This window comes from Oncorhynchus keta, chromosome 16 (assembly GCF_023373465.1).
Source record: "Oncorhynchus keta strain PuntledgeMale-10-30-2019 chromosome 16, Oket_V2, whole genome shotgun sequence".
Lineage (NCBI taxonomy): Eukaryota > Metazoa > Chordata > Actinopteri > Salmoniformes > Salmonidae > Oncorhynchus > Oncorhynchus keta.
The window spans coordinates 22,095,451-22,107,950 of NC_068436.1; the positions used below are offsets into that span (position 1 = coordinate 22,095,451).

A 12,500-nucleotide genomic window follows, 5' to 3' on the forward strand; every position below is an offset into this window, starting at 1 on the left:
ATGTTTCCCCGTTGCTGTCTTAAGCTGACCAGAGGATGTTTCCCCGTTGCTGTCTAAGCTGACCAGAGGATGTTTCCCCCGTTGCTGTCTAAGCTGACCAGAGGATGTTTCCCCGTTGCTGTCTAAGCTGACCAGAGGATGTTTCCCCCGTTGCTGTCTAAGCTGACCAGAGGATGTTTCCCCCGTTGCTGTTTAAGCTGACCAGAGGATGTTTCCCCGTTGCTGTTTAAGCTGACCAGAGGATGTTTCCCCGTTGCTGTTTACCAGAGGATGTTCCCCGTTGCTGTTTAAGCTGACCAGATGTTTCCCCGTTGCTGTTTAAGCCCCAGAGGATGTTGTTGCTTTAAGCTGACCAGAGGATGTTTCCCCGTTGCTGTTTAAGCTGACCAGAGGATGTTTCCCCGTTGCTGTTTAAGCTGACCAGAGGATGTTTCCCCCGTTGCTGTTTAAGCTGACCAGAGGATGTTTCCCCGTTGCTGTTTAAGCTGACCAGAGGATGTTTCCCCGTTGCTGTTTAAGCTGACCAGAGGATGTTTCCCCCGTTGCTGTTTAAGCTGACCAGAGGATGTTTCCCCCCGTTGCTGTTTAAGCTGACCAGAGGATGTTTCCCCGTTGCTGTTTAAGCTGACCAGAGGATGTTTCCCCGTTGCTGTTTAAGCTGACCAGAGGATGTTTCCCCGTTGCTGTTTAAGCTGACCAGAGGATGTTTCCCCGTTGCTGTTTAAGCTGACCAGAGGATGTTTCCCCGTTGCTGTTTAAGCTGACCAGAGGATGTTTCCCCGTTGCTGTTTAAGCTGACCAGAGGATGTTTCCCCGTTGCTGTTTAAGCTGACCAGAGGATGTTTCCCCGTTGCTGTTTAAGCTGACCAGAGGATGTTTCCCCGTTGCTGTTTAAGCTGACCAGAGGATGTTTCCCCGTTGCTGTTTAAGCTGACCAGAGGATGTTTCCCCAGTTGCTGTTTAAGCTGACCAGAGGATGTTTCCCCGTTGCTGTTTAAGCTGACCAGAGGATGTTTCCCCTGTTGCTGTTTAAGCTGACCAGAGGATGTTTCCCCCGTTGCTGTTTAAGCTGAGTCGCTCACCTGTTATGTTTATGTTGTATGTCGGACATGTTTTTAAGATGTACCCGTTGCTAGGCAACAGTCCGATACACCTGTTATGTTTATGTTGTATGTCGGACATGTTTTTAAGAAGTACCCGTTGCTAGGCAACAGTCCGATACACCTGTTATGTTTATGTTGTATGTCGGACATGTTTTTAAGATGTAGCCGTTGCTAGGTAACAGTCCGATACACCTGTTATGTTTATGTTGTATGTCGGACATGTTTTTAAGAAGTACCCGTTGCTAGGTAACAGTCTGATACACACGAGCTGAGATGAGAAGGAGGTCTCATTGTTTCCTCTAGTTGAATGGGATAGACAACCGTTCTCTTGACAACCGTTCTCTTGACAACCGTTCTCTTGACAACCGTTCTCTTGACAACCATTCTCTTGATTCAGTTTGACTTGTTGACATCCGGTGTCAGGAAATCCTGACTTCCTTTTCAACTTTTTAAAGGTTTTTGATTGGTCTTCAAGCCCCCAAAAAGCACTAAAACAATAACACAGTCAAATATCTTCATGATATAAAAAAAAATACACAGAAGTGACCTGTGTTAGTTGTTGTGGAACGGGCTGAATATCTTGGTTCTCTTGTTACCGTCTAACTGACTCAGGTTGTCTCCCAAATGGAAACCTATGGGCCCTGGTCAAAAGTAGTGCACTATAAACGGAACAAGGTTTTTATGTTTATATCACTGACCTGAGACCTGTGTTTCTTGTTATAGAAGGGTTTGAATGCCTTAGTTCTTATGTTTATCAACTGACTCCAGGCCTGTCTCTCTCTCTCTCTCTCTCTGTTATAGAATGGTCAAAAGTAGTGCACTATAAAGGGAACAAGGTTACATTTTTAGTTCTTATGTTTAATACGCTGACCTGAGACCTGTGTTTCTCTGTTCCAGAATGGTCTGAATGCCTTAGTTATTATGTTTAATAATCTGACCTGAGACCTGTGTTTCTCTGTTCCAGAATGGTCTGAATGCCTTAGTTATTATGTTTAATAATCTGACCTGAGACCTGTGTTTCTCTGTTCCAGAATGGTCTGAATGCCTTAGTTATTATGTTTAATAATCTGACCCGAGACCTGTGTTTCTCTGTTCCAGAACGGTCTGAATGCGCTGCACCTGGCAGCTAAGGAGGGCCATGAGGACCTGGTGGAAGAACTACTGGAGAGAGGCTCCGCCGTCGACTCTGCTACTAAGGTACAGGAAGTAAATGTCAGGAAGTAAACCACAAATTCCAATTGAATAATTAGCTGTAGCTACTGTAGCTCGCTACCATACATGTTAGGAAGTAAACCCCAAATTCCAATTGAATAATTGAAAAAATATATATATATTTTCAAATGACTTCTCAATAACCTGAAGCTATTTATGACATTTTTTTGGGGGATACAAAAAAACTGTTACAGCCTCAGTGTTCACAGTAAAACTGTAACTTAAAGCAGGTACAGCCTCAGTGTTCACAGTAAAACTGTAACTTAAAGTAGCTCCAGCCTCAGTGTTCACAGTAAGACTGTAACTTAAAGCAGGTACAGCCTCAGTGTTCACAGTAAAACTGTAACTTAAAGTAGCTCCAGCCTCAGTGTTCACAGTAAAACTGTAACTTAAAGCAGGTAGAGCCTCAGTGTTCACAGTAAAACTGTAACTTAAAGCAGGTACAGCCTCAGTGTTCACAGTAAAACTGTAACTTAAAGCGGGTACAGCCTCAGTGTTCACAGTAAAACTGTAACTTAAAGTAGCTCCAGCCTCAGTGTTCACAGTAAAACTGTAACTTAAAGTAGCTCCAGCCTCAGTGTTCACAGTAAAACTGTAACTTAAAGCAGGTACAGCCTCAGTGTTCACAGTAAAACTGTAACTTAAAGTAGCTCCAGCCTCAGTGTTCACAGTAAAACTGTAACTTAAAGTAGCTCCAGCCTCAGTGTTCACAGTAAAACTGTAACTTAAAGCAGGTACAGCCTCAGTGTTCACAGTAAAACTGTAACTTAAAGTGGGTACAGCCTCAGTGTTCACAGTAAAACTGTAACTTAAAGCAGGTACAGCCTCAGTGTTCACAGTAAAACTGTAACTTAAAGTAGCTCCAGCCTCAGTGTTCACAGTAAAACTGTAACTTAAAGCAGGTACAGCCTCAGTGTTCACAGTAAAACTGTAACTTAAAGCAGGTACAGCCTCAGTGTTCACAGTAAAACTGTAACTTAAAGTAGCTCCAGCCTCAGTGTTCACAGTAAAACTGTAACTTAAAGCAGGTACAGCCTCAGTGTTCACAGTAAAACTGTAACTTAAAGCAGGTACAGCCTCAGTGTTCACAGTAAAACTGTAACTTAAAGCAGGTACAGCCTCAGTGTTCACAGTAAAACTGTAACTTAAAGTGGGTACAGCCTCAGTGTTCACAGTAAAACTGTAACTTAAAGCAGGTACAGCCTCAGTGTTCACAGTAAAACTGTAACTTAAAGCAGGTACAGCCTCAGTGTTCACAGTAAAACTGTAACTTAAAGTGGGTACAGCCTCAGTGTTCACAGTAAAACTGTAACTTAAAGCAGGTACAGCCTCAGTGTTCACAGTAAAACTGTAACTTAAAGCAGCTACGGCCTCAGTGTTCACAGTAAAACTGTAACTTAAAGTAGCTCCAGCCTCAGTGTTCACAGTAAAACTGTAACTTAAAGTAGCTACAGCCTCAGTGTTCACAGTAAAACTGTAACTTAAAGCAGGTACAGCCTCAGTGTTCACAGTAAAACTGTAACTTAAAGTGGGTACAGCCTCAGTGTTCACAGTAAAACTGTAACTTAAAGTAGCTCCAGCCTCAGTGTTCACAGTAAAACTGTAACTTAAAGTAGCTCCAGCCTCAGTGTTCACAGTAAAACTGTAACTTAAAGTAGCTCCAGTCTCAGTGTTCACAGTAAAACTGTAACTTAAAGCAGGTCCAGCCTCAGTGTTCACAGTAAAACTGTAACTGTAGCTCCAGTCTCAGTGTTCAAAAAACTGCAGGTACAGCCTCAGTGTTCACAGTAAAACTGTAACTTAAAGTAGCTCCAGCCTCAGTGTTCACAGTAAAACTGTAACTTAAAGCAGGTACAGCCTCAGTGTTCACAGTAAAACTGTAACTTAAAGTAGCTCCAGCCTCAGTGTTCACAGTAAAACTGTAACTTAAAGTAGGTCCAGCCTCAGTGTTCACAGTAAAACTGTAACTTAAAGCAGGTCCAGCCTCAGTGTTCACAGTAAAACTGTAACTGTAGCCTCACACAGTAAAACTGTAACTTAAAGCAGGTACAGCCTCAGTGTTCACAGTAAAACTGTAACTTAAAGCAGGTACAGCCTCAGTGTTCACAGTAAAACTGTAACTTAAAGTAGCTCCAGCCTCAGTGTTCACAGTAAAACTGTAACTTAAAGCAGGTACAGCCTCAGTGTTCACAGTAAAACTGTAACTTAAAATAGCTCAGCCTCAGTGTTCACAGTAAAACTGTAACTTAAAGCAGGTACAGCCTCAGTGTTCACAGTAAAACTGTAACTTAAAGCAGGTACAGCCTCAGTGTTCACAGTAAAAAACTGTAACTTAAAGCAGGTACAGCCTCAGTGTTCACAGTAAAACTGTAACTTAAAGCAGGTACAGCCTCAGTGTTCACAGTAAAACTGTAACTTAAAGTAGCTCCAGCCTCAGTGTTCACAGTAAAACTGTAACTTAAAGCAGGTACAGCCTCAGTGTTCACAGTAAAACTGTAACTTAAAGCAGGTAGAGCCTCAGTGTTCACAGTAAAACTGTAACTTAAAGCAGGTACAGCCTCAGTGTTCACAGTAAAACTGTAACTTAAAGCGGGTACAGCCTCAGTGTTCACAGTAAAACTGTAACTTAAAGCAGGTACAGCCTCAGTGTTCACAGTAAAACTGTAACTTAAAGTAGCTCCAGCCTCAGTGTTCACAGTAAAACTGTAACTTAAAGCAGGTACAGCCTCAGTGTTCACAGTAAAACTGTAACTTAAAGTAGCTCCAGCCTCAGTGTTCACAGTAAAACTGTAACTTAAAGTAGCTCCAGCCTCAGTGTTCACAGTAAAACTGTAACTTAAAGCAGGTACAGCCTCAGTGTTCACAGTAAAACTGTAACTTAAAGTAGCTCCAGCCTCAGTGTTCACAGTAAAACTGTAACTTAAAGCAGGTACAGCCTCAGTGTTCACAGTAAAACTGTAACTTAAAGTAGCTCCAGCCTCAGTGTTCACAGTAAAACTGTAACTTAAAGCAGGTACAGCCTCAGTGTTCACAGTAAAACTGTAACTTAAAGCAGGTACAGCCTCAGTGTTCACAGTAAAACTGTAACTTAAAGTAGGTACAGCCTCAGTGTTCACAGTAAAACTGTAACTTAAAGCAGGTACAGCCTCAGTGTTCACAGTAAAACTGTAACTTAAAGTAGCTCCAGCCTCAGTGTTCACAGTAAAACTGTAACTTAAAGCAGGTACAGCCTCAGTGTTCACAGTAAAACTGTAACTTAAAGCAGGTCCAGCCTCAGTGTTCACAGTAAAACTGTAACTTAAAGTAGCTCCAGCCTCAGTGTTCACAGTAAAACTGTAACTTAAAGCAGGTCCAGCCTCAGTGTTCACAGTAAAACTGTAACTTAAAGTGGGTACAGCCTCAGTGTTCACAGTAAAACTGTAACATAAAGTAGCTCCAGCCTCAGTGTTCACAGTAAAACTGTAACTTAAAGTGGGTACAGCCTCAGTGTTGTTCACAGTAAAACTGTAACATAAAGTAGCTCCAGCCTCAGTGTTCACAGTAAAACTGTAACATAAAGTAGCTCCAGCCTCAGTGTTCACAGTAAAACTGTAACTTAAAGCAGGTACAGCCTCAGTGTTCACAGTAAAACTGTAACTTAAAGTAGCTCCAGCCTCAGTGTTCACAGTAAAACTGTAACTTAAAGCAGGTACAGCCTCAGTGTTCACAGTAAAACTGTAACTTAAAGTAGCTCCAGCCTCAGTGTTCACAGTAAAACTGTAACTTAAAGCAGGTACAGCCTCAGTGTTCACAGTAAAACTGTAACTTAAAGCAGGTACAGCCTCAGTGTTCACAGTAAAACTGTAGCAGGTACAGCCTCAGTGTTCACAGTAAAACTGTAACTTAAAGCAGGTACAGCCTCAGTGTTCACAGTAAAACTGTAACTTAAAGTAGCTCCAGCCTCAGTGTTCACAGTAAAACTGTAACTTAAAGCAGGTACAGCCTCAGTGTTCACAGTAAAACTGTAACTTAAAGCAGGTCCAGCCTCAGTGTTCACAGTAAAACTGTAACTTAAAGTAGCTCCAGCCTCAGTGTTCACAGTAAAACTGTAACTTAAAGCAGGTACAGCCTCAGTGTTCACAGTAAAACTGTAACCTAAAGTAGCTCCAGCCTCAGTGTTCACAGTAAAACTGTAACTTAAAGCAGGTACAGCCTCAGTGTTCACAGTAAAACTGTAACTTAAAGCAGCTACAGCCTCAGTGTTCACAGTAAAACTGTAACTTAAAGCAGGTCCAGCCTCAGTGTTCACAGTAAAACTGTAACTTAAAGCAGGTAGAGCCTCAGTGTTCACAGTAAAACTGTAACTTAAAGCAGGTCCAGCCTCAGTGTTCACAGTAAAACTGTAACTTAAAGCAGGTCCAGCCTCAGTGTTCACAGTAAAACTGTAACTTAAAGTAGCTCCAGCCTCAGTGTTCACAGTAAAACTGTAACTTAAAGCAGGTACAGCCTCAGTGTTCACAGTAAAACTGTAACCTAAAGTAGCTCCAGCCTCAGTGTTCACAGTAAAACTGTAACTTAAAGCAGGTCCAGCCTCAGTGTTCACAGTAAAACTGTAACTTAAAGTAGCTCCAGCCTCAGTGTTCACAGTAAAACTGTAACTTAAAGCAGGTACAGCCTCAGTGTTCACAGTAAAACTGTAACTTAAAGCAGGTCCAGCCTCAGTGTTCACAGTAAAACTGTAACTTAAAGTAGCTCCAGCCTCAGTGTTCACAGTAAAACTGTAACTTAAAGCAGGTACAGCCTCAGTGTTCACAGTAAAACTGTAACCTAAAGTAGCTCCAGCCTCAGTGTTCACAGTAAAACTGTAACTTAAAGCAGGTACAGCCTCAGTGTTCACAGTAAAACTGTAACTTAAAGCAGCTACAGCCTCAGTGTTCACAGTAAAACTGTAACTTAAAGCAGGTCCAGCCTCAGTGTTCACAGTAAAACTGTAACTTAAAGCAGGTAGAGCCTCAGTGTTCACAGTAAAACTGTAACTTAAAGCAGGTCCAGCCTCAGTGTTCACAGTAAAACTGTAACTTAAAGCAGGTCCAGCCTCAGTGTTCACAGTAAAACTGTAACTTAAAGTAGCTCCAGCCTCAGTGTTCACAGTAAAACTGTAACTTAAAGTAGCTACAGCCTCAGTGTTCACAGTAAAACTGTAACTTAAAGCAGGTCCAGCCTCAGTGTTCACAGTAAAACTGTAACTTAAAGCAGGTAGAGCCTCAGTGTTCACAGTAAAACTGTAACTTAAAGCAGGTCCAGCCTCAGTGTTCACAGTAAAACTGTAACTTAAAGCAGGTCCAGCCTCAGTGTTCACAGTAAAACTGTAACTTAAAGTAGCTCCAGCCTCAGTGTTCACAGTAAAACTGTAACTTAAAGTAGCTCCAGCCTCAGTGTTCACAGTAAAACTGTAACTTAAAGTAGCTCCAGCCTCAGTGTTCACAGTAAAACTGTAACTTAAAGCAGCTACAGCCTCAGTGTTCACAGTAAAACTGTAACTTAAAGTAGCTCCAGCCTCAGTGTTCACAGTAAAACTGTAACTTAAAGTAGCTCCAGCCTCAGTGTTCACAGTAAAACTGTAACTTAAAGTAGCTCCAGCCTCAGTGTTCACAGTAAAACTGTAACTTAAAGCAGGTACAGCCTCAGTGTTCACAGTAAAACTGTAACGTAAAGCAGCTACGGCCTCAGTGTTCACAGTAAAACTGTAACTTAAAGCAGGTACAGCCTCAGTGTTCACAGTAAAACTGTAACTTAAAGTAGCTCCAGCCTCAGTGTTCACAGTAAAACTGTAACTTAAAGTAGCTCCAGCCTCAGTGTTCACAGTAAAACTGTAACTTAAAGCAGGTACAGCCTCAGTGTTCACAGTAAAACTGTAACTTAAAGCAGGTACAGCCTCAGTGTTCACAGTAAAACTGTAACTTAAAGCAGCTACAGCCTCAGTGTTCACAGTAAAACTGTAACTTAAAGCAGGTACAGCCTCAGTGTTCACAGTAAAACTGTAACTTAAAGCAGCTACGGCCTCAGTGTTCACAGTAAAACTGTAACTTAAAGTAGCTCCAGCCTCAGTGTTCACAGTAAAACTGTAACTTAAAGTAGCTACAGCCTCAGTGTTCACAGTAAAACTGTAACTTAAAGCAGGTACAGCCTCAGTGTTCACAGTAAAACTGTAACTTAAAGTGGGTACAGCCTCAGTGTTCACAGTAAAACTGTAACTTAAAGCAGGTACAGCCTCAGTGTTCACAGTAAAACTGTAACTTAAAGTAGCTCCAGCCTCAGTGTTCACAGTAAAACTGTAACTTAAAGCAGCTACAGCCTCAGTGTTCACAGTAAAACTGTAACTTAAAGTAGCTCCAGCCTCAGTGTTCACAGTAAAACTGTAACTTAAAGCAGGTACAGCCTCAATGTTCACAGTAAATCTGTAACTTAAAGCAGCTCCAGTCTCAGTGTTCACAGTAAAACTGTAACTTAAAGTAGCTCCAGCCTCAGTGTTCACAGTAAAACTGTAACTTAAAGTAGCTCCAGCCTCAGTGTTCACAATAAAACTGTGACTTAAAGTAGCTCCAGCCTCAGTGTTCACAGTAAAACTGTAACTTAAAGTAGCTCCAGCCTCAGTGTTCACAGTAAAACTGTAACTTAAAGCAGGTACAGCCTCAATGTTCACAGTAAAACTGTAACTTAAAGCAGCTCCAGCCTCAGTGTTCACAGTAAAACTGTAACTTAAAGCAGCTACGGCCTCAGTGTTCACAGTAAAACTGTAACTTAAAGCAGGTACAGCCTCAGTGTTCACAGTAAAACTGTAACTTAAAGCAGCTCCAGCCTCAGTGTTCACTGTAAAACTGTAACTTAAAGTGGGTACAGCCTCAGTGTTCACAGTAAAACTGTAACTTAAAGCAGCTCCAGCCTCAGTGTTCACAGTAAAACTGTAACTTAAAGCAGGTCCAGCCTCAGTGTTCACAGTAAAACTGTAACTTAAAGTGGGTACAGCCTCAGTGTTCACAGTAAAACTGTAACTTAAAGCAGGTACAGCCTCAGTGTTCACAGTAAAACTGTAACTTAAAGTAGCTCCAGCCTCAGTGTTCACAGTAAAACTGTAACTTAAAGTAGCTCCAGCCTCAGTGTTCACAGTAAAACTGTAACTTAAAGCAGGTAGAGCCTCAGTGTTCACAGTAAAACTGTAACTTAAAGTGGGTACAGCCTCAGTGTTCACAGTAAAACTGTAACTTAAAGTAGCTCCAGCCTCAGTGTTCACAGTAAAACTGTAACTTAAAGTAGCTCCGGCCTCAGTGTTCACAGTAAAACTGTAACTTAAAGTAGCTACGGCCTCAGTGTTCACAGTAAAACTGTAACTTAAAGTAGCTCCAGCCTCAGTGTTCACAGTAAAACTGTAACTTAAAGCAGCTCCAGCCTCAGTGTTCACAGTAAATCTGTAACTTAAAGCAGGTACAGCCTCAGTGTTCACAGTAAAACTGTAACTTAAAGTAGCTCCAGCCTCAGTGTTCACAGTAAAACTGTAACTTAAAGCAGCTCCAGCCTCAGTGTTCACAGTAAATCTGTAACTTAAAGCAGGTACAGCCTCAGTGTTCACAGTAAAACTGTAACTTAAAATAGCTCTAGCCTCAGTGTTCACAGTAAAACTGTAACTTAAAGCAGGTACAGCCTCAGTGTTCACAGTAAAACTGTAACTTAAAGCAGCTACGGCCTCAGTGTTCACAGTAAAACTGTAACTTAAAGCAGCTACAGCCTCAGTGTTCACAGTAAAACTGTAACTTAAAGTAGCTCCAGCCTCAGTGTTCACAGTAAAACTGTAGCTTAAAGCAGCTACGGCCTCAGTGTTCACAGTAAAACTGTAACTTAAAGCAGGTACAGCCTCAGTGTTCACAGTAAAACTGTAACTTAAAGCAGCTCCAGCCTCAGTGTTCACAGTAAAACTGTAACTTAAAGCAGCTACAGCCTCAGTGTTCACAGTAAAACTGTAACTTAAAGTAGCTCCAGCCTCAGTGTTCACAGTAAAACTGTAACTTAAAGTAGCTCCAGCCTCAGTGTTCACAGTAAAACTGTAACTTAAAGCAGCTCCAGCCTCAGTGTTCACAGTAAAACTGTAACTTAAAGCAGATACAGCCTCAGTGTTCACAGTAAAACTGTAACTTAAAGCAGGTCCAGCCTCAGTGTTCACAGTAAAACTGTGACTTAAAGCAGGTACAGCCTCAGTGTTCACAGTAAAACTGTAACTTAAAGTAGCTCCAGCCTCAGTGTTCACAGTAAAACTGTAACTTAAAGTAGCTCCAGCCTCAGTGTTCACAGTAAGACTGTAACTTAAAGCAGCTCCAGCCTCAGTGTTCACAGTAAAACTGTAACTTAAAGTAGCTCCAGCCTCAGTGTTCACAGTAAAACTGCAACTTAAAGCGGGTACAGCCTCAGTGTTCACAGTAAAACTGTAACTTAAAGTAGCTCCAGCCTCAGTGTTCACAGTAAAACTGTAACTTAAAGTAGCTCCAGCCTCAGTGTTCACAGTAAAACTGTAACTTAAAGCAGGTACAGCCTCAGTGTTCACAGTAAAACTGTAACTTAAAGCAGGTACGGCCTCAGTGTTCACAGTAAAACTGTAACTTAAAGCAGGTACAGCCTCAGTGTTCACAGTAAAACTGTAACCTAAAGTAGCTCCAGCCTCAGTGTTCACAGTAAAACTGTAACTTAAAGCAGCTACGGCCTCAGTGTTCACAGTAAAACTGTAACTTAAAGTAGCTCCAGCCTCAGTGTTCACAGTAAAACTGTAACTTAAAGCAGGTACAGCCTCAGTGTTCACAGTAAAACTGTAACCTAAAGTAGCTCCAGCCTCAGTGTTCACAGTAAAACTGTAACTTAAAGCAGCTACGGCCTCAGTGTTCACAGTAAAACTGTAACTTAAAGTAGCTCCAGCCTCAGTGTTCACAGTAAAACTGTAACTTAAAGCAGGTACAGCCTCAGTGTTCACAGTAAAACTGTAACTTAAAGTAGCTCCGGCCTCAGTGTTCACAGTAAAACTGTAACTTAAAGCAGGTACAGCCTCAGTGTTCACAGTAAAACTGTAACTTAAAGCGGCTACAGCCTCAGTGTTCACAGTAAAACTGTAACTTAAAGTAGCTCCAGCCTCAGTGTTCACAGTAAGACTGTAACTTAAAGTAGCTCCAGCCTCAGTGTTCACAGTAAGACTGTAACTTAAAGTAGCTCCAGCCTCAGTGTTCACAGTAAAACTGTAACTTAAAGCAGCTACAGCCTCAGTGTTCACAGTAAAACTGTAACTTAAAGCAGGTACAGCCTCAGTGTTCACAGTAAAACTGTAACTTAAAGCAGGTACAGCCTCAGTGTTCACAGTAAAACTGTAACTTAAAGCAGGTACAGCCTCAGTGTTCAAAGTAAAACTGTAACTTAAAGTAGCTCCAGCCTCAGTGTTCACAGTAAAACTGTAACTTAAAGCAGGTAGAGCCTCAGTGTTCACAGTAAAACTGTAACTTAAAGTAGCTCCAGCCTCAGTGTTCACAGTAAAACTGTAACTTAAAGTGGGTACAGCCTCAGTGTTCACAGTAAAACTGTAACTTAAAGCAGGTACAGCCTCAGTGTTCACAGTAAAACTGTAACTTAAAGTGGGTACAGCCTCAGTGTTCACAGTAAAACTGTAACTTAAAGTAGCTCCAGCCTCATTGTTCACAGTAAAACTGTAACTTAAAGTGGGTACAGCCTCAGTGTTCACAGTAAAACTGTAACTTAAAGTAGATCCAGCCTCAGTGTTCACAGTAAAACTGTAACTTAAAGCAGCTACGGCCTCAGTGTTCACAGTAAAACTGTAACTTAAAGCAGCTACGGCCTCAGTGTTCACAGTAAAACTGTAACTTAAAGTAGCTCCAGCCTCAGTGTTCACAGTAAAACTGTAACTTAAAGTAGCTCCAGCCTCAGTGTTCACAGTAAAACTGTAACTTAAAGTAGCTCCAGCCTCAGTGTTCACAGTAAAACTGTAACTTAAAGCAGGTACAGCCTCAGTGTTCACAGTAAAACTGTAACTTAAAGCAGCTACAGCCTCAGTGTTCACAGTAAAACTGTAACTTAAAGCAGCTCCAGCCTCAGTGTTCACAGTAAAACTGTAACTTAAAGCAGGTACAGCCTCAGTGTTCACAGTAAAACTGTAACTTA

At 41.6% G+C, this 12,500-nt stretch overlaps 1 protein-coding gene and 1 long non-coding RNA gene across 17 annotated transcripts in view; both read left to right on the top strand.

Annotated features, from left to right (window-relative positions):
• LOC127908061 (ankyrin-2-like) overlaps positions 1-12,500 on the top strand; it is a 168,035-nt gene that overhangs the window by 104,856 nt on the left and 50,679 nt on the right. Inside the window, exon 3 of the mRNA XM_052465068.1 lies at positions 2,202-2,300. Coding sequence (XP_052321028.1) covers positions 2,202-2,300 — 99 coding nt within the window. The remainder of the gene's footprint in view (positions 1-2,201; positions 2,301-12,500) is intronic.
• On the top strand, positions 2,813-11,996 carry LOC127908062 (uncharacterized). Of its 16 annotated transcripts, XR_008066140.1 has the most exons (7): positions 2,813-3,133; positions 3,344-3,637; positions 3,806-3,847; positions 4,783-4,950; positions 8,475-8,558; positions 11,625-11,708; positions 11,919-11,996. It is a non-coding gene; the product is annotated as an uncharacterized LOC127908062 (long non-coding RNA). The 16 variants fall into 16 exon arrangements; XR_008066139.1 differs by lacking the exons at positions 3,806-3,847; positions 8,475-8,558 and having other exon boundaries at positions 2,817-3,133; positions 3,344-3,595; XR_008066144.1 differs by lacking the exons at positions 8,475-8,558; positions 11,625-11,708 and having other exon boundaries at positions 2,820-3,133; positions 4,867-4,950.